Below are 22231 nucleotides of genomic sequence, written 5' to 3'. Positions count from 1 at the left end.
AAAGTGTCCTGGTGAATAATAGTGGTTTCTTAGAGTACCAGGAACAGAACATTTACTAGCTTGACTAAGGATGAGAGACAATTTGCAACAGTCTTTACTGGGTGGGTTTTATTTTTGGTGCCGTAATTCTCATCTCCTAAAAATAAAAAGTCCAAAGATCTCAGACATGAGCCACAGTACATCATTTCTTGGCTGTCAAAGGGGGAAGAGGTACCTGGAATGCACTCATGAGATGTGTGCTGGTCACACTGTCTTCTTCAGAACAACCTGCTCTAGCTTCAGTCTGACCAACTCTGTCCCTTGTCTCCTCTTGAGCTCAATTTACTGGGACCATCTTTCTTTCTCCATAATGTCCCCAAAGGAAGGGGATTCTTTCATGAGGGTGATAGTACCCCAGCATCACTCAAAGAACTGACTGTCCAAGCCACAGGTATTCAGGTCTGGTCCAGGCTCTACACTTTCTGAGAACAGCAGGCTCCAACTTCAGAACACAAAAAACCTTGTTCCTTGAGCTTATGAACTTGGAAGTTGCCTACCTCTTTTCTTTCCTGACCACAGAAAGGTAAATACTCAAGCAGATGGGAAACAGGAGAAGATAGCAAGGCCCTTCATCATTGTCAGCTAGAAGGGAGGGCTGTCACTGAACACACAGAACAACACCATGATGACAGCTGTGAGAACAGAGGAACATCAAAGGGATCTTGAGGGCAACTGTCTCTCCCAGTTCCAATCTGCACATGCCCTCTTTAACAACAGAGCCTGTCTCTGCTCCTTCTCATGACAGCCCTATAAATGCAGGCTGGCTGCTAACTCCCCACAACTGAGCTTCTGTTCATCCTTCCTCCAGGTGACTCTCGGACATGAAGACACTTGTCCTCCTCTCTGCCCTTGTCCTGTTGGCCTTCCTGGCCCAAGCTGATCCTCTCCCAGAAGCAAATGATGAGACTAAAAATGAGGATCAGCCAGGGGTAGAGGACCAGAATGTGTCCATCTCCTTTGGAGACCCAAAAGGCTCTGCTCTTCAAGATGTAGGTGAGTGGTGGTGCCCATTCTGACAGCGGGTTGGAATATCCTGAGACACAGTTGAATATGTGCCCTGGAATTCTGTCTAGAGCTGTATGATTCAGGTAGATATCTTTATTGATCATTTATAATCTCCACTGTCTTATTTGTAGAAGTAACAGTAAGAGTCAAAAAAAGTGTAATTGATTTTCCTTAAGATTTTTGATCTAAAAATTTATCTGTGTCATAGTTTTAAAATATAAAGCATATTGATTAGCTCTTTGTTTATTCAGCTGATAATTTTGGTATAGAAAGAAAAATCTGCTTTGCTTAAAAGAATAGATTTAGGAACCAAATGCCAATGTGTGAACATGTTGGGTCAGGAGACAGAAAATGGTGAAGGAATGTAAAATGGGTGTCAAATCATGCATGTAATTTACACTTGTTCAATGTATTATTTCCCAGTGTTTGGAGGTGATCATGGTACTGGGTGTGATGTCACCAATAGAAACAAACTTGCTGTGGACCATGTATCCTGATCTTCATATTATTGTACACTATTGCATACTACTGGCTACCTTACTTAATGCCTGATGTTCTCTGTTTCCTCAGCTGCAAGAAGGGTGAAATGCTTCTGTAGAAAAAATGCCTGTAGACTTTTCGAACAAGTCTCAGGGCTCTGCAACAAAGGTCCAGTACGCTATGTATTCTGCTGCCGCTGAGACCAGAGACAAGATCACCATGTGCTCTGAGCCCTCATCATCTGTCATTACCCTTGTACCCTCAATTGTTTTTCCTTTTCCAATAAATTTCCTTGCAGAAAAAGAATCTGTTTTTATGCTTCTTTGATGCCTTCTATGTGGCTTAGTCAGGACTCTTCTGAGCTATCTAGTAGAGTCTGCAATGAATCCCTTATAAAAGAAATCTAGGTTACATTTTAATAGTTATATCAAAAGTGAACAGGAGGTTAGATACAAAGTCACATCTCAGTGATTCTGCTCTAGGTGCTTCTCCAGTCTGTAGACTCTGCTGTCCTTTAGAGGGGATTCATCCTCAGAAACATGTCCCACATTTCCACAATCCATTCTTCCATTGAAGGATATTAAGGTTGTTGCCATTTTCTAGCTATTGTGAATACAGCAGCAATAAACATGGCTGTACAGCTATCTGTGGAGTAGGATGCTGAGTCCTTTGGGCATTTGCTAAGGAGTGGTACAGCTGTGCCTCATGGAGATTTCCTTATAGTCTTTTGAGAAGTCTCCACACTGATTTCCACAGTTCCTGCAGCAGTTTGCAATCTTGCAATCCCACCAACAGTGAATGAGGGCTCCCCTTTCCCTACACCCTCACCCACAATATGTTGTTTTCTTGATCTTAGCTGTTCTTACTGGGTTTAGCTGAAACCTCTGAGTACTTTTAATATACTTTTTTTAAAATGTTAAGAATGTTGAACACTTTTAATTATGCCTCTTAACTATTTTTATTAGGTCTTTGAAAGTTTCCAACAATCTGTTAACCTGTTGGGAGAACACTTATCTCTCCCCAAACACTTCCCAGATCTACCACTTTCCCTACTTACCCAAGTTCATGCCCCCCCCTTTTTTAATCCATCTAGACCAGTTTGTGCTGCCCATATGTTTTTAGATGTGCTGTTTTTCACATGGCAAATTTACCATGGGATACAATAAAAAAGAACTATTCCCATTTCCCTGTCTTAGTAGCGAACAACTGGCAATACAACCACTACTAGAGGTGGGATTTTTGCACCCAATTCCTAAGTCCATGCTGGAATCTGGTCTGACTTGGGCTTACACACTACATGCATACCACCCTAAACATTCATAATTTCATTTTAGGCATTTTAATTTCTTTTTTTTCTGAACTCTCTGTTCAGATACATAGCTCATTTTAAGTTGGATGATTTTCTTAACTGTTTTATCTTTTTAGTTTTTTATTTATGCTGGATAATAATTCTTATCAGATGTATAGCTTGCAAAGAGTCTTTACCACACCGTGAGCTTCCTTTTTACGGTAGTGATTATTGTTATTATTATTTGCTACAGGGAAGGTTTTTAGTTTTATAAAGTCCTATTGTCGGTTGTTGGCCTAAATCCTAAATGGTTATTCCTGGACATAGACATATAAACAATATTACATGGAGTCTGTTATATATGCATGCATTTATTTGTATGCATTTTAATTCATGCCCATGGATACATGTGTAATAATTATAACTAAAGAAGTGGTAGTAAGTTTGGGGCAGGAGGTGGGAGGAGCTGGAAGGGTGGAAGAAAAATCAAAGTGGAGTAGATGCAGTGTTGCTCATGAATGTGATTTTCAGGAAAATGTTTAAAATGAACCTGAAATTTAAAACATCATATCCCACATGAGTTATGTTAGAGACCTCATCAAATTCCACATGTCTCATATATACTGTGCCCAATGGACTGTCCAGAAGCCTTGACATTAGCCCTGCCCACTGTCTTTTCCTCCAGCCTTTCTTTAATACAATAGTGGCCACCTGTGATTCCTGACAAACTGGAAGACCTCCTGCTTAGAATCTACAATACACAGAATTCTGGCCACATGAACAAACAACCTTGTAAGGGTAGTGATGAGGATACCCTTTTAATATTAAATACATTTGACTTACCATATCTTCATCTTCCTATTGTTTACACTTTCTTCTCTCTTCCTTCCTGTATTGTGGGGTCATGAACCCTCTACCTGCTATCTTCTCCATGGAAGAGCCAGTTCCTTGATGTGCATGAAGGACCAGACTGAGGTGGAATTTCTGTGTCCTCAAGACCACAGTTTCAGATACTTCACTGACACCTTGCCTTGCACATTTAGGGATTTGATGTGATTCATTGGATCCCTCCAGTCGTTGGGGTTGAAAACAAACAATGTGTGTTAAATATTTATACATTTGGTTTTAGAGACAGGGTTTCTCTGTGTAGCATTGGCTTTCCTGGAACTCACTTTTCAGACCAGTCTGACCTGGAACTCACAGAGATCAGCCTACCTCTGCCTCTCTAGTGCTGGAATTGATAGTATGTGCTACCATACTGGGCTAGATAATTACAAAAAATACTTTCTAAGTTGATAGGTAAAAAATTGGTATTTCATTGAAGTGCTACTTGCAGTTTTTTGTATGAGTTAGTGGTCCATTTGCATGGAAGGCATAATTTGCAGTTCCTGGTATACTCTTTTTATAGCTCATTTTGCATTTGATTAATATGTAGTATTAGTAGATCTTCATAAATTTAACAAATTAGCCCTGTTTCCTAGGTTTTACATAATTTTTGAAAGCTTATAATTTACTCTGGCATTAATTCCACAGTACACAAGTCTTCTATCATTCTCACTGACTTTTGTAAACCTGGAATCTCTGTATTACTGATTTCCTGCCATAAACACATGCCTTCCAAATAGCATCCTGAGTCAAGTTCTTTCTTTCCAGCAGCATTTCATTAACGTTGTCATTCTGACATATACATCACGTGCATTCGCCCAGCAAGTGCAGAGGAAACAGGACTGGAGATGGCACTGATGAGTCAGGGATGGCAAAGTGACTTTGGTGACACCTTCCTGGTCTGTTCCTGCTTCTTCTCTGGTCTTCTGTGCCACAACCTTCTTTCCATCCTCAGCCAACACATAAGTCTTTTCATCAAAGATCCAAAGTTGATCCTGGACTATTACTTCTCATCTTGACCTGACCAGTTTGTGTGCTCAGGATGCCAGATTGTTACCTCTGCTTCAAAGACATTCAGACTGGTGCTCACCGCAGTGTGGAACCCCAAGATGGGCCACAGCTTTCAGTACTTGTTTTTCCTTGAAGCCGCTGTGTAGATACAACACCAAAATTTCTGTCTTTGTATCTGAATTTTCATTGAAATTGTTCTTTTCGTACAATATATTTTGATCACAGAATTCCATCTCCAATATCCTCCCAGATCTTCTCCACCACTCCAACTTGATGCCTGCTCTTGATCCCTCTCTTTAGAAAACAAGCAGGCAAATAAAACAAATAGACAAACAAGAATAATTATCACTATCAGCTGGAAGGGAGGGCTGTCACTGAACACACAGACCAACATCGTGATGGGCAGCTGTGAGAACAGAAGAACATCAAAGGGATCTTGAGGGCAACAGTCTCTCCCAGTTCCCATCAGTGCATGCCCTCTCTAACTCCAGGGCCTGTCTCAGCATCTTCTCATGACAGCCCTATAAATGCAGGCTGGCTCCTCACTCCCCACACATTGGGCTCCTGCTCAACTCTTCCTCCAGGTGACTCTCAGCCATGAACTCAATTGTCCTCCTCACTGCCCTTATCTAGCTTGCCTTCCTGGCCCAGGCATCCTCTCCCAGAAACAACTGAGGAGAATAAAAATTAGGAGCAGTCAGGGGTAAAGGACCAGGATGTGTCCATCTCCTTTGGAGGTCCATAAGGCTCTGCTCTTCAAGATGCAGGTGAGGGGTGGTGCCCAGTATGATAATGGGTTGGAGTCTCCTGAGAGAGGGGTGAAGATGTGTATTGTAATCCTGTCAAGAACAATCTGGCTCCCTTGATAACTCTATATTACTTCCTTCTATTTTATATTCATAGCTTTAACAGTGAGAATGAAGTAAAACTTTTTTTTTTCATTTTCTTTTTCATTGGTCTTTTGCTCTAAAAATACAATTTGGAATTTTAACAGAATGGAGAGCAATATATTGAGTAGATCCTTATACAACAAAAGCAGTAGTCTTAGGTATGAGGAAAATAATTTTATTGCCTAAGAGAACTTCAAATCAGTGTAAGAGTTCATTCAATTATATAAATGGTAAGAAAAGGAGCATAAAAATTAAAGATACATCAGAATGGATCTGAAGTCTGGCATATTACCAACACTCCTCATGTACTTTATTTCAATTTGTGTTGAGTTAACCATCTTGCTGGCTGTAATGTTGCCAACAAAACATACCCATGCATGTATCACACATGTTCATAAGATTGTATACTATCCCATCCTGCTTACCTCCAAACTTGATTCCTGTTTCTCTCTGTGTATCTCCAGCCTCAAAAAAGCTCTTGACATGCTGCTATTGAAGCCAATCCTGCAAAATGCTAGAACACTTCATTGGATTCGCACCAAGGGTAGAAAAACCTGCGTGTTCTGCTGCAGCTGAGCATGGAGACCGGAAACAACAAGATGACCATCTGAGGCCCGAGAGAGGCCTCTGATTACCACCGCCCTTGTGCTTCCCCTTTGTCCCAATAAACTGCTGGCATTATGCTCCCCATGTTTGCATTCTTTTAGTGTTTGCTATAAGGCTCAGTCACGACTCTGCATATCAAGTACCAGAACCTTCAAGGAAACCTTTGCAAATGAATAAATAATTTAGTCTTTACTTACAAAATACTGACTCCAAATACTAACAATTTTAAAGATGATCCCAGGGTTCAGACACAAAGTGTAAAGGAAGTTCAGAGTGCTGATAATCTTGCTACATTTCTTTCTTGACTTTTGACTCTGCCTTCATGTAGATTCAACTCACTCTCAAAGACATGCCTACATGTTAAAAAAAACTACAACTTTGGTCTTCAGGTTTATAGAGTCCTAATATCTTAATTTTTCAGAGAGCCACAGTCTCCTTAAAAAGTGCTGAAGTTTCAATGAGTTTGGCCTGAATTGTGCCTTCTAAGCCCTGGGTTGTTTTCAGCTCCATAGAGACAACTTTTTCCAATATTAGAAAAAGTGAATACAGAGACACAATGAGTAGGAAGAAAATCAAGTCATTACTATCTATGATGTGCATATTATCTGCAGCACTTATGCTTATGTACCACAAAATGTATTTTCTATACAGAAAACTGTTCTTCACATACAGAAAGTGCATAGGCCTAATGACTCCAGTATGCTCTGCCATATACACTCAAGTGAGTTACCTTATAGCTTTGGTGTGCTTAATGCAGCTTGGAAGTGATTCCAAGAAAAATAAAGAAATCAACAGACAGTTCTCCCTGCAGCTTGGAGTCCCCAGTGGTGCTACAGGTTGTTAAGACTCAGACTCCAGAATATTGCACACTCCTTAAGGGAGTTATGTGTGTTATCTGATGAAAAGACAGCAGTGGTGACCTCTTAGACTGCTGACTCTAGTAGCCCAGATAATGTGGGTTCACATCATACATCCTTGTGGGCCTTCAATAAGGAAGGAAGCATACTGGGAGAATAGAATACCACATCACTCTGAGGAAAAAAGAATGCTAGAAGCATCCCATTAGGTAGTTGTTATAACAATCTGTGTTGGGCTGTGACAGATACCAACTCCACCAAATGAACTAGTAGATATAGTGTAGCTCTAGCCAGTACAACTCTTTCTGCCTCAAATATCACAGAAAACTGATTATCGAATTGCAAATGTAATATTTAGTTACCAAAGTCCTATAATACATTTCTGTCTAAATAAGTTACTCGTGTTCCAGGATAAATAAATTTAGTGATTTAATCAAATGTGGGGTCATCCTTCTGAAAGGTAATTATCTAAAGATGGAGGTCCTCTGTGTTCGGTTACACTTAATGTAACTCCAGTAACTGTCAATGAGCAAACACTTGACACAATCACATTGACCAATCTCCCCATTAATGTTCTCCAGGGCTTCTCCACCAGCTCACAAGGCTACAAGCCTCTCTTGCCTTTGTTTCCAGAGAGTTCATTCCAACCCCTCTCCCTATTGCAAATTCTTGACCCTGGATGCAATAATCTCATGTATTCTTCCTTCCCACTTTTGAAGTTTGGGGTGAAATTTTCTTGTAAAATGCAAGAGTTTATTGCTTTTAAACTTACCTATTGTAACAGTGAAAATAAGGTATATAATAGTAAGGGTTGATACATGTATATTCAGATTGTGAAATGATTAAATTGGGGAATTAGCCTGTCTGTCACCTCAGACATTTATAATTTCTTTATGGTGAAACACTAAAATTCTACTGCCTTAGTTATTTTGCAATACATAATCCGTTATTATTTACAATCATGTTATTGTGTCATAGTTGAGCAGAAGTCATTGCTCCTTCCTAAATGTAACTCTGTACCCATTGACCAACATCTACTCCAAATCTCTTGGCTTGCCAATCTTCAATAGCAAGTATTTTATCCCACATTCCATTGTGTTTATTTTTATCTTGTATAAGTGAGAAAATGTTGTCCTTATATTTGTGCAACTGCATTTAACACATTAAGTGTCCTCCAGGATCATCTCATTTATTGAAAATTCCATGTTTTGTGGTTGAAGAGTGTTCAGTGTGCACACATGCACACACACACACACACACACACACACACACACACACACACACAATGTTTATGTATCCCACATTTTCTTTACCCACTCTCCCACTGTAGGACATGGAGGTCAATGTCATCTCTTGGCAATAATGTACAATAATGTACAATGTACAGAGCTGTAATACACAAAGATATCTGTCCAATTTGTGTTCATTTCCATTTGAAAGTTTGGTTTCCTGATCTCTTTCTACAACCAGAAACAGGATATAAAGGATTGAGAAAATATATTTTTCTGTGCTTTGAGAACTTTTCTTTGCCACTCAAAGCTCCACAGATCATTTCAGAAATGTACTGGTTAGAGAAGAAGATTCTCCAGTCTAATGTGGCCCGGATATTCACCTTCCCAACAACTTGGAACTCTGACACCCGAGGTGACAGTGACTCTCTCCTCACTCTCTTCAGCCCTCTAGCCAATGACCACATGTCCACACATTTGCCATTGCCTAGATATACCTTCACTTGAGTGTCAACTTAAAACACCTGGTGTATAACCTATCCCACTGCTTTCAGGTCTTCTGATGTGAGTGATCCCATGTTCTTTGATAATTAGCCTCAGTAATGTGTTTTAGAATGACCTGAGATTTCTGATGCCCAGTCTCTACCTACAACAGCTGTAACCAGCTCTTTCATGTTGAATGTTTTGCATTAGGTTTGGTCGGGTTTCCCATGTGTATTAACTGGAGTCTTGGATTCAACGATAATGAACCACCTCAAGCTGAGGCAGCATATTCACTCAAATTCTTGAGAACTGTAAGGAGGAATCCTGCCTAGAGAAACTGGTTGGTTCAAGGAATAAAAATGCTGTCCTGTCCTGTCTTTCTCTTTCTTTTTCTGATGACTCTGATATGATAGCAGAGTTAATGAAGGGCAGATCAATGGAATCTTACTAGCTTAACTTCCTAGTTAAAAACAAAAACAAAACAAACAACAACAAAAAAAAACCCGACAACTTCCTGGTCTCCCTCATGTTCTAGCAATTGCCAAGACCATATACTTCCCACTAACTCTCTCCCCAAGGACAGAGACCTGAACCACACTTTGGCAGAAATTTAGATGAAAAATGAAAAGAACTTGTTCACTATAACATTCCAATGAGTACAGAATTTCATGCCATTTATTTATTATGTGTTCTGGGTTATTCTTGAGAAATTAAGAGAAAAGATAAAGTCCCCCTTTATAAATACATTGACAAAGCAAAAGTTTATGTTTAAAATAATCTACACAAGTCACAGGTTTGCTCACTGTGTACCTAAGCACGCTCTGCTCTCCTACTGCTGTGTAAGAAACCATTAGAGTAAGAAATGGATTCCATACAACACCCGCACGTGTTCTAACTTGAATTTACCACTTGAACATTGGTCAACACCATGGGCAGAGAAAGGAGTGGTTCTCTAGGATTTGAAGAGTTTACTGCAGATGAACCCTCCAGCGTAGTAGGCAAGTGGTACTGGTGTCAGGAGGAAGCTTAGCAGGGCTGTGAGCTGAGACAAGATGTGCAGACCACAACTATCCATACTGGCTCAGGAGGGAAGAATCATTAGACAGTTGTCCCTGTGTGAACCAGGTGGGTTTTAATGATGAATATTGTAAACATTATAAATCAAATCATTTTTCCATGAGCAGCCTGGCAATAAGTAAGTACTTCTGATCTACCACTATAAGAGGCCTCAGTTCTTCCCCACTGGTCTCCTCCACAAGACATGGAGTTCCTCAAAGTATGGCAAATGGGTTCGAGCATGAACATCTGTCTTAGTACATTTTGACTGGTATATAACAACACCATGTATCAGATCATTGATAATCGTATTATACACAGCAGATGGGATCAATTTCCTGAAGTTATGGAGGCTAGGAAGTCTAAGATGAAAGTGTCAAAAGATTTACTCTGTGGTGATGGCCCATTTCCTGGTTGACAAATGATACATTCAGGAAATAACCCCAACTTTTAAAAGGGACATGGAGGTTCCCTCAGCCTCTTTTATAAAAGAACTACTTCATACTTGGGAGTTCTTCTCTTTTAACCCAATCCCCTGACAGAAGACCACACTCAGAAATTTCATAAACTTTAGGAGGAAGATGCCCACACAGTAATTTTAGTAAGACTTAAGCATTCAGACCATAACATAATCCAATAAGAAGAAAGTGAAAATATTAATATTTCAAGTCTTGGAAGCAAAAATACAGCGTGCTGACATGTGTGAGACTTTGCTATTGGTCAAGAAATTACCATATATGCTCAAGAGGAGTTTGGACAAGTCTGCATTCTGATAGCAAGTGTCTCAGGATCTGAAGTCATCTTAAAGCACTGTTTTCTATCCTAGGGACTGTATGGTGCATACAGGAAAAGCTGGTGCATCTCCAACATGCAATGTCCATTTTGGTCATGCTTGGTCTAATACAGCCCTTAGAGATGACCAATATTGGTTTAGGTATAATGCCTCTGAACACACATCACTTGGCAAGACCATCTACTACCAATCTCTCTGCTATATGTCTAGTCTCTGGGACATCCAGAAGCCATTATGTGTCAAATAACCATCTCATGACTATTTTGCCCATGTTGTTCTAGATAACTCTTTATCCTTAGCTAGTGGTGAAGAAAGGTTGCATCTGCCCCTCCAGAGAATGGCATAATGCATACATATCAATCATGTGAGAGAGTCCACTAGAAACTGTACAGCCACACAGCAGAACCAATGTACAAGCTCATCTTAGTGCAGCATCCCTAATCCACTGAATGTCTTAACTAGCTCTCATGGCTGCCACCTAGGTCCTGGGGAGATTCACTGAGAACTCACTTTAAAGTCCTTCTCTACACACTCATTAAATATTTATTCTAGTCATCTTCACTAAGTATAAAGCAGATTTGTAAGCCATATGTTTCCTTTGTGCTCTTTCATACTTTCTGACATCAGTGATTAGGCCTCAGCCACAGGCCTATACAGCACACGCTCCACTGTGTAAGCAGAGATGGGGTAAACAAATATTGTCTAGGCCTGGACAACATAGATACAAGTTCCTTCTTGGAAGCCCTGACTTGCCCCAGCTTTTCCAAATTGCCTAAGTGTCCTTGCACCACAGGTGTTGGAAGTACCCAATAGAAATTAGCCACAAAAAATTAGGACATCACAAGTGACCATTAAAAAGGGCAAGTCTGTCCTGCAAGGCTACAACTGCTGTTGCATCCCAAGATCTGGACAGAGGAGTACTGTCTCCTGCTCTGTTTTCCGCACAGCCCAAGGATCTGTAAGTAATGAAAGTCCCTTTATTTTCAAAGGATGGATATGGCATTTAGGCCTATCTGCAATTGACTTCCTAAAGGCAAGGGCACTCTGGAGGAGCCCACATTTGAAGACACAACTTCTAGGGCTCTTCTGTATGGGCCTCTAGTGGCTTCCAAGGACAATAGTCATTGGATAAGGGGAAATTCACAATGCTTTTTTCCAAAAACAGATGTCTTACTTATCCTTTAGGTAGGGAGAATAATATCATCTTAAAAATGTGTTTCTGTTTTAAGAAATATCTCTTTGGGTCATCTACCATTTAGTGTTTGACTTGGGTTTGGCTTCTGAGTTGCACACATTACCTGTATATGGAAAATAGGTTCTTATCAGGTGTATGCTTTGCCTACCTTTCCCACCATGTTCTAGTTGACATTCCATGCTGATGCTTATTTCTTCTCCTATGTAGAGTCCAGTGCAATCCCACTTGCCCATCTTTGCTTTGTTCTCAGCACACTTAGTGTCATACACAAAAAAAATCCCTGTCCAGATCCAGGTCTGAATTTTCTTCTAGTAGTTTAATGCTTTCAAATCATATGCCAAGGTCTTTGAATCATTCATTTTATTTGAGATCAAGTTCCAATTGTGCATGAAATCATTGGGTTGTGTGGTTTAATTCTGATAACTTAAATGTCACTCCTACTTGCATAGAGGTGGAAAGAATAAACATTTCTCCTTCTTAGATTCATGCTTTACTCAGAATCACAGGAGTTCATTTCATCCATAGTGTGATAAGGTCAAAGTGGTCATCCATCACATGTGCTGTAACACATCTAACCCTAACAAGTCTTGACTAACAGGCATCATCAGGATCCAGGTCTGACCCCAGAGTTGACAACAGAAGGCATCAGAATCCATCTTCAGAGATTTAGAGGCATTGTTTTCTTGAACTCAATGCATAAGAGTGCTGCTTATTCTATTTTAACTTTAAAAAGTAAGCACTCGTTCAAATGGTAAGTACAAAATCTAAGCGGTAACAGGAAACAATAGCAGAGTCCTCCCCATCCTCACTAGTTTAAACCAAAGGCAGTCACCAAACACCCTGATGAAGACACTTTGTGATGGAAGCTGTGAGAACAAGAGAATCAAGAGGACTTCAAGGACAGATCCTTAGCCTTATCAATTCTGTCCAACTTCAGGGCCTATCTTGGACCCTTCTGTTCACATGCTACACACACACACTTGGTTCCTGATTTTTTTCATCCCCTAGGAAACCCAAAGCCATGAGGACATTCACTCTACTCATCGCCTTTCTGGTGGCCCTCCAGACCCAGGCAGAACCTCTCCAAAGAAGAGCTGAGGAAGTTCTAGACCAGGAACAGCTGGGAGAGGATGACCAGGATATGTCCATATCCTTTGGAGGGGATGAAAGCAGTGCTCTTCAAGATGCAGGTGAGAGATGTCAGCATGTTAGAGATAGGAACAAAGAAAAAGGATAAAGAAAAGCTCTGAAATCAGGTCACCTAGGTGATTTAATTACTTCATTATTCTCATTCAACAGCAGGAACCAAATAAACCAATTTCTTTCTGCAAAGATTTTTGTTTCAAGATATGCTTGTGACTATCACTGGGTTTAATACATAAAGAGATTAATGACTAGTTTTTTTCTAGATCTAAATGGCTAGACTTGGTCATGAGGAGAATATCTTATTGTGCCTATTACATTTTAGTAATTGGAGGCAGGTGTTTAGAGATTTATGTAATGGTAGGATGTACAAAAATGTGTGATGATAGCAGCACAAGAGAAGAAAACAAAACTACCAATGTTTAACGTGTATATTTATTCATATTGACTGTGATTGCTCAGGCTGCTGTCAGTAATGGTGAATGTGGGGGACCCACTTCACCTAGCACATATCGTGCCCATGATCACATTAACCCTGCTGACCCAGGCATTGAGTGCTTCTTGTGGTCCTTGTCTCCCCAGATGTGAGGTCAGGCTTGACCTGCTATTGCAGATTAAGAGGCTGTGGATTTGGAGAACGCCTCATTGGGTACTGCAGGTACCGGAATGTCATCTACCGACTCTGCTGCCGCGCATGATCACTAAGAACAAGACAAAGAGATTTGCCATATGAGTTGAGAGCCTGAAGGATATTACTTGTCCCCTACTGTGTGTCCTTGAATTTCTTCCTCCTTTATATCTAAATAAAGTCCTTGCAGCAAGTTCTCTACGTGTGTGCTTGTGCTTGCCTGGTTTCTCCAAGCAAGACTCTGAGAAAGGAGTACCAGAATGCTATAAAGAAATTCCTGGCTCTGATGTGTAGGAATATCAAGGCTGTCACACAGGCTTCTGGAAAATAAGAAAGCTCAACTCAACGCTATTGTAATCATTCTCATTTTTCATCTCATAACTTGCCTCATTTAGATTAGAACAACTCTCAAAGCCATTGGCAATGTGTGAGGTTGAAAACAACACAACTATCTTCATGTTTCCACTGTCTCAATGACCTAACTTCTCAAAGAAGACAACATCCTCATTCTCAATATTAGGATTTAACTGAACATGCCAACATCATATATCTGCCCATAAAGCCCTAGATTTGTATCAGCTCCACAGACATAACTGTAAGTAGCATTAAGAAAGGTTAGCACATGCTACAATCCACAGCCCCAGAGAGGCTAGGTAACAAGAATGGTTCAAAGAGGGATGCATGAATTTCCCTGGGAAGCAGAAATTGAAGAGATCTCCTGGGTAAAATTGGGGCGTGTAGGGATGGAACATGAGGGCTCAGGGACAGGATAAAAGGAGAGAGTAATGAAAAAGATATCTTGAGGGAAGGGAGGTGCATTTTGGGACCAGGTAGAAAACTAGTGCAAGGGAAATGCCCATAAATCTAGCAGGGTGACCCCAGCTAAGAGTCCTAGCAATAGTGGATAGGTAGTCTGAACTGGCATCTCCTGTAATAAGATTGGTAACAACTTGAATTGTCATCAGAGAGGTTTAGTCCAGTAACTGAGGGAAGCAGATGCAAAGATCCACAGCCAAGCACTGGGCCAAGCTCCTGGAATTGTGTTGAAGAGAGGGAGGAAAGATTGTACCAACCAATAAGGGGGGGGGGAGTCCAAAGCTATCATAAGGTTATCACAGAAAAAGCTAACATGGGTTCATAGGATCACACAAACACTGAACTGCTAGCTAAGGAATCTACACGGGACCCATCTAGGCCTTCAATATATGTGTGACAGTTGTAGAGCTTAGTCTATTTGTGGGAAACCCAGCAGTGGGAGTGGGGTCTGTCCCTGACACTTTGGCAGGCCTTGGGGAACCTTTTCCTCATACTAGGTTGCTTTGCCAAGTCTTAGCAAGGGCTGGAGCTTACTCCTATCTCAACATGATAAGTCATACTTTGTGAACACCTTGGGGAGGCCTGTCCCGTTCAGAAAAGAAACAGAGGAGTAATGAATGGAATGGGGAGGGCGGGCAGAGGGGAGGTAGAAGAGGTAATGGGAGAAGAAAAGGAAGGGGAAACTGAAGTCAGGATGCAAAATAAATGAATAAATTTAATTAATAAAAGATATTTTTTAAAAAAGGTTAGCAGCAAAGGTACTAGATAAGAAGAAAAACAGGAAGTCCCTCCCAGATGTGCTCATCACCAGAACTATTTTCCCACATCTGGTAAAGCTGAATTTGATATAGGTAGGCCAGGCTTTTAAAAACATGAAACCAATGTGTTCAGGTCCTTATCTATACCTTAAGATATATAGGTGTAGGTATTTTAAGATACCTTTATCTATGGCTCTCAATTTGTGCTGGGCTGTTAGAAATTGTGACTGATGTCACTTACATAAGAAGATATGCCACAAAACAAAGAGGTACAGCAGGAGGGAACAGGTTCCAGAAAACAGTATCCTCAGTCCCCACACCAGCTCATGCCTCCTGTACAGTTAACTAGATCCTGAACTGAACATGAAAATGCAGAGGGAAAGAGAGACCTCGATCCTCAAGTCCTTAACAACCATCTACCAAATTTATCAGACATATTAAAACATGGATGTGTGAAAATGCTCCCAAGCTCATTATTTTCCCCCTTTTTTTTAAAGCCACTTTAAGATTAACGCTAGCAAAATACAAAAGATTCCCAAGCCTTCCAAAATCTGAAGTGATAACAAGGAGTCATGGTTGATTTTGTAAACTCACCCCCTCACTGATGCTCAAAAGATCTCTTAATTCATAGATTGCAGCCTCTTTTGAGCATCTCTTTTGCTCTTCTTGGAATGTTTGTTTTGGAACTGAGATGGTAAGGTTAAGTGTTCACCAAACTGGTGCTTGGGCATACAACTCTAAGACGCCTCTGAAGACTCTCTGAGAAAAGAATTGCCTTTGGGACAGCTGTGCCACCTGCTGGCCACTGCCCTGCCAGCTGTCCACTTCTCTATGGGAGCTGGCCCTCCTTTACTGGAATAGTGTGATTTTTCATCAGTGTCTCATGACACAGGTTGAGAGCATGCCACACTGGGCTGTAAACTCAGACCCGATCTCACTATGAACAAACATGCACACCACGGTGGCTGTGATCACTCTACTGACTTTCCTGAAAGTGTCCTTCAAAGCTTAAGGCACTAATTTTAGTGATAAACACATGTTTCTTTTGTTCCATGCCAATCATAAGACATAAACATTCTCCTGTGCTCTCTGAGTTTTGATATCAGATGTCAGCTCTACGACACTGTTTCTCTCTGAATTGACTTTTATACGTGGCCACATGGCGTGAGGTAGAATTCAACTAAATTTTATTGCTTGTGACTACCTAGGTGCTCTGACAACTTTTGATTAAAGTGACTTCCCCAGTCCCTACTAAAAGGACTATGGTGTCCTAGAAGAATATCAGTTATCTGTGTGTGTGTGTGTGTGTGTGTGTGTGTGTGTGTGTGTGTGTGTGAAAATGCAGTAATATGACCCATCACATTGTACGCATACTAAAAATAAAACAGTGTACTGTAAGACAATTCCCTTTAAAGATCTGGACGTATCTTTTCATGTTGCATTGTCCAGTGTATACACAAGTGCTTTAGAGGGGATTTGGAAACAGGCTTCTATGTCTAGACCAAATTTATATTTTCTACTCTGGGTTTCTTACAACAGTATATAAGTTTGAGAATGTTTATAGAGCTCCACAAAGAAAGTCCCAAGGAATGATGGCTTCACTTGCCAAATTCACCAAGATGTTTAAAAAACAATTAATACTATTTTTCCATACTGTTATAAAATATTGAAGGGAAGGAAAATTTTGTGGGTTTTTTCTTCTTCAAATATTAATGAGAGAAAATTGACTCAGACAATAAAAAATGATAATGATATTCTTATCTTCATGCTCTTCAGCAAGCAGATACTAAACACAGTTTAGATGTCCTGGAACCTATGAGAACAGAGGGACATCAAGGGGACTTTGAAGGGGAAAGTTCCTCCTTTCCTCATTAATGCTCCCTTTCTCTATCTGCAAAGCCCGTCTCTGCACTTTCTCCTAACAGACCGATAAATACATAATGAGTCCTCATGCCACACACACTTAGTTACTGCTCATCAATTCTCCAGGTGACTCTCAACCATGAAGACACTCTTCCTTATCACCACTCTTCTGCTGGTCCTCCAAGCCCAGGCTGAGCCTCTTCTGGAGCATCTGAGGACGCCCCTGATCAGTGCAGCCATCAGAAGAGGACCAGACCATTGTTGCTGGAGAGTTTATCTCCAGGTCCCACCAAGCCCCAAAGCCCACAACCCACATATAAAATAATCACTCAGATGCATATATTACTTATATACTGTATGGCCGTGGCAGGCTTCTTACTAACTGTTCTTATATCTTAAATTAATCCATTTCCATAAATCTATACCTTGCCACGTGGCTCATGGCTTACCAGCGTCTTCACATGCTGCTTGTCATGGCAGCAGCTGGCAGTGACTCCTTCTGCCTTCCTGTTCTTTCTTTTCTCCTCTCTGTTAGTCCCGCCTATACTTCCTGCCTAGACACTGGCCAATCACTGTTTTATTTATTGACCAATCAAAGCAATTTGGCATACAGACCATCCCACAGCAGACCAGGTCCATCTCCTTTGGAGGGCTTGAAAGCTCTGTTCTTCAAGAAGCTGGTGAACACATCCACATGATAGAGGATCAGAGTTCAAGGAGAAGGGTGGACAGAGATTGTGGATGAGGTCTGGAAAGGTCCATATTGCTTGCAAGCTTCTTTAGTTAACTTCTCCAGGCTTGAACTTTCCCATTGAAAGTTGAAAGTTACTTGAATTGAAAGTTAATTGAAGATTGAAAAGCCAGAGACAAATTCATTTAAGAGATGCTCTTCCTCTAAAGACTTGGTTCTGAAATCTGTCTGCAACTCAACATCTTAAGACGTCAACAGACCTTAATACTTTCTGAGTCAAAACAAGTCAAGTTAGCTAAAGACAGAATATTTTAATTATAGAGGATAATTTTGAATCTGTGCCTGGAATGATAATATGTTTCAGTGTGTGCTTGGAGGGTCTGAGGTACAAAGAAGTAAAGAATGTTGAGCAAAGCTTCAAATGCCAAGTGACTAACACTTACTGTGTATATTGAATTCTGTTGACAGAGTTGTTAATGCAGCTGCATCTAAGGAAGTCCCATGTTACACCCATTTGATTCAGCACAAAACTTCTAAATTTCCTTACCATCCCTGTGTGACCCGGCACTCAGGGAATCATATACTCTACATCAGTAGGTTTATCAAGGAACCAGCGGTGCTCCTGTTGACCCTGCCATGTTGTCCTCAAAGTGTAAGAGGCGCCTGTTCAAAAACATGTATACTTGTCCTACTATGCTGCCACTGAGCATCAAGAGCAGAGATAAAAACAACACCACATTTATCCTCAAGAACAAAGAACCAGCTGACAATGTCCTTGTACTTGTTCTTAATTTTCTTTATTTGAAATAAATTCACTGCAGCCACTTCTCTAGATTACTTTTCTAGGCCACTTGCTATTAGACTAAACTAGAGCTCCTTAGGAACCCAACACAGCAATTTTTAAAGAAACAAGAGCCCTTTAAACAAAATCCTGTCTTCCAATACTAGAAATGTCAGGAAATAATAAGCTTAAGAAGTAAAGTGTTTGGAAAGTTTAAGAGCACTTCTGTTTAGTGTGTGTGTGTGTGTGTGTGTGTGTGTGTGTGTGTGTGTGTGTATTTCTTGTCTCTCAACTCTGCCCTCACTTACATTTTCAACATTTTCAAAGATAGTTCTCTCCCAGACACACTTAAACACTCATGTCAACTTCCTTCTAAGGAAAGCCACCACCTTCTTCCCTAAAAGATTGGAGTTTTATTGAAAACACCATAAGAAAATGTATGTCTTTTAGGACTTGAGATTGTATTAGCTCCATTGAAGACAGCATTAGCAAGCATACTGTTAAAAAGCAAACAAGAATCTATAACACTGTAAGTCTGTCTATAAATATGCACATATAGTTTTGATGAAATTTTCTCATCTGGGCTGACAATTCTCCCTCCAAGAGCTAAAATCCATCTAACAAGGACTTCAACACCACACATGAGAAGCCCTCAGTTGACTGATGAGCTTACTTGAGACCAGTTTCTTTTTGCCCCTCACAGACACTCAGCCCTGCTTCTTACACGAGATGCTGAGCAAGACATTGGCTTGAAGGAGAAAGAAAAAGCTTTAAATGACAAATAAGTTGTTTATTAAAAATATGAAATAAACATACACAATATTTTATATTTACAAAATATAAAATTAGGGACTGGATAACTTCAATTTTCAAAAACAACACTGAAAAAATATGTGTGTTTGAGCTGGGTGGTGATGATGGCACGTGCCTTTAATCCCAACACTCTGGAGGCAGAGGCAGGCAGATCTCTGTGAGTTTGATGCCAGCCTGGGCTACAGAATGAGTTCCAGGAAACCATGTCTCAAGCAAACAAACAAAAAATGTGTGTTTTTCTTCACAGGCATTCTAATTCTGAGGGAATGAATACTTAATACTTTCAGTAACAAATGAGATAGATGTTTGTTCATTTGTTGATTTACGAGTGGAATTAGAGACAAGGAAATAGGAAATTGATTCTCAGATGAGGCTGCTGCTGCTCTGAGCCTCTCTTTAGGGACTATGTACAAAATTCTCTCCTTTCAGTCTCATAACCTCTCCTTAGGCTATCTCTACATACTCCTTCCTATGGGTTTCACAGACTCCTCTTAGGATATATGTGCAAATTCCCTCTTCTGGGGTTTGATGTGAGGCCCATGAAACCTGATTTTTGTGTGCACTCTAGAAAGCATGAAAACAATATTTATCACATGACACCACCAATAATTCAAATGCCCTATGAAAGGTGAGTGAAGAAAATTGTTCATTAAAAAATATTGGTATAAATTAACTCAAAGTTATTTATGAAGGTATTTTTGTCTCCTGTAACTTGGTTTGGGCTTTTGTTTTTTGTTTTTAAAACCTTACTGGTCTTTTTTTCTATATTATGATTTCTAATGCTGTCTTCTGTATGTTTTGTATGGGTTTTGATTGTATATGTGTGTGTCTCCACATGTGATGAGTACATCATGCTTTTCCTTTATTCTTCTTTGTTTGTTTGATTTGCCTGCTTGTTTTCGAAAGTGGGAGAGAGAGAGAAGGCATCAAATTGGAATGGTGGGTAGGGGAGATATGAGAGGAGATTTGAGAGGGAAAAACTGTGATCAGAACTTGTTGTACCAAAAGAATAAAAAGTCAGAAACAAGGACAGAAATGTTGGTGTTATGTCTAGAAGGAGACTGCAAGGAGAAATAAGTACTGAAATTGTGGCCCATCTTGGGGTTCTACACTGCGGTGAGCATCATTCTGAATTTCTTTGAAACAGAGGGAAAAATCGGGCATCCTGAGCAGACAAATTCATCAGGTCAAGATGAGAGGTCCAGGATCAACTTTGGATCTTTGATGGAAAGACTTATGTGTTGGCTGAGGATGGAAAGAAGGTTGTGGCACAGAAGACCAGAGAAGAAGAAGAAACAGCCTAGGAAGGTGTCACCGAAGTCACTTTGCAATCTCTGACTCATCAGTGCCATCTCCAGTCCTGTTTCCTATGCACTTGCTGGGCGAATGCACGTGATGTATATGTCAGAATGACAACATTCATGAAACGCTGCTGGAGAGAAAGAACTTGACTCAGGATGCAATTTGGAAGGCATGCGTTTATGGCAGGAAATCACTAATAAAGAAAGTCCAGGTTTACAAAAGTCAGGGGGAATAATACACGTGTAGCAGGAACTGTTCCAGGTCTTATTAATGAAAACAAACCTGGGAGCCAGATATTGGTGTGAACGCTGAAGTTTCAGAGAAACAGAAAAAGCCAGAGCTTACCTCACCTCGCAATTTCTCTGTTGATCTTGTTTCCTCAAACTGGAAGCCTCTGAGTCCTCATTCGAATGAACCTCAGCTGAACTGCTGCTAAAAGCTAAAAGCTTAAAAAGTCTCTAGTTCCTGTTCCTCATGCCTTAGATACCTTTCTGCTTCCTGTCACCACTTCCTGCGATTAAAGGCATGTGTCACCATGCTTGGCTGTTTCCAGTGTGGTTTCCATTCCTCTGGAATGCTAGGATTAAAGGCATATGCTACCACTGCCTAAACCTGTGTTTAATATAGTGGCTGTTCTGTTCTCTGATATCCAGATAAGTTTATTGGGGTGCATGATATATTAACCACATACAGAACTTTTGAACCATAAAGTTAATGCCAGAGAAAATTATAAGCTTTCAAACATTCTGTAAAACTTAGGAAACAGTGCTAGTTTGTTAAATTTATGAAGAGCTTGTAACACTACATATTAATCAAACACAAAATGAACAATAACAAGAGAATACCAGGATCTACAAATTATTCCTTCCATGCAAATCGAGCACTAACTCATACAAAAATGTAAATGGCACCTCAAGGGAATACCAATGTTTACCTATCAACTTAGAAAGTATATTTTTAAAATTATCTAGCTGGGTGGTGGTAGTGGTGGCACATGCCTTTAATCCCAGCATTTGGGAGGCAGAGGTGGGGTGACTGTTAGGTTGAGGCCAGCAGCATCTACAAAGTGTATTCCAGGATAGCCTGGGCTACACAGAGAAACCATGTCTCAAAAAACCAACTTAATATATACTTAACACAAGTTGATTATTTTCAGCCCCAAATGAATCCAATGAATCTCACATCAAATCCCTACATGTGCAAAGTAGGGTGTCAGTTTAGTGTCTGAAACTGTGGATTTGAGGACACCGAAACTCCTCCTCTATCTGGTCCTTCATGCCCATCAAGCAACTGGCTCTTCCATGGAGAAGATAGTTGGTACAGGGCTCCCGACCCCACAGGAAGGAAGAGAGAAGAAAGTGTAAAAAATAGGAAAATGAAGATATGGTAAGTCAAATATATTTAATATTATAAAGGTATCCTCATTACTACCCTATGAGGGAGTTTGTTTATGTGGCCAGAATTCTGTTTGTTGTACATTCTCAGCAGGAGGTCTTCCAGGTTGTCAGGCATCAGTGGTGGCCAGTACTACACTAAACACAGGCTGGAGGAAAAGACAGTGTACAGGGCTAATACCAAGGCTTCTGGAGGACAGTCCATTGGGCACAGTATCTATGAGA

At 40.4% G+C, this 22231-nt stretch overlaps 2 protein-coding genes across 2 annotated transcripts; both read left to right on the top strand.

The window, feature by feature from the left end:
• Window positions 1–836: 836 nt before the first annotated feature.
• Window positions 837–1754, top strand: LOC114701851 (alpha-defensin 9-like). Its single transcript, XM_028882046.2, has 2 exons — window positions 837–1032; window positions 1615–1754. Exons 1-2 carry the CDS (start codon window positions 861–863, stop codon window positions 1722–1724), a joined length of 282 nt encoding a protein of 93 aa, XP_028737879.1. The 5' UTR covers window positions 837–860; the 3' UTR covers window positions 1725–1754.
• Window positions 1755–11520: 9766 nt separating this feature from the next.
• On the top strand, window positions 11521–13784 carry LOC114701864 (neutrophil antibiotic peptide NP-2-like). Its single transcript, XM_028882057.2, has 3 exons — window positions 11521–11580; window positions 12826–13007; window positions 13543–13784. Exons 2-3 carry the CDS (start codon window positions 12839–12841, stop codon window positions 13656–13658), a joined length of 285 nt encoding a protein of 94 aa, XP_028737890.1. The 5' UTR covers window positions 11521–11580; window positions 12826–12838; the 3' UTR covers window positions 13659–13784.
• The last annotated feature ends 8447 nt before the right edge of the window (window positions 13785–22231 follow it).

The sequence above is a fragment of the Peromyscus leucopus genome, chromosome 17 (assembly GCF_004664715.2).
Source record: "Peromyscus leucopus breed LL Stock chromosome 17, UCI_PerLeu_2.1, whole genome shotgun sequence".
NCBI lineage: Eukaryota > Metazoa > Chordata > Mammalia > Rodentia > Cricetidae > Peromyscus > Peromyscus leucopus.
Note: the sequence above shows the minus strand (reverse complement) of the source record. Positions and strands in the feature narration are given on the sequence as shown.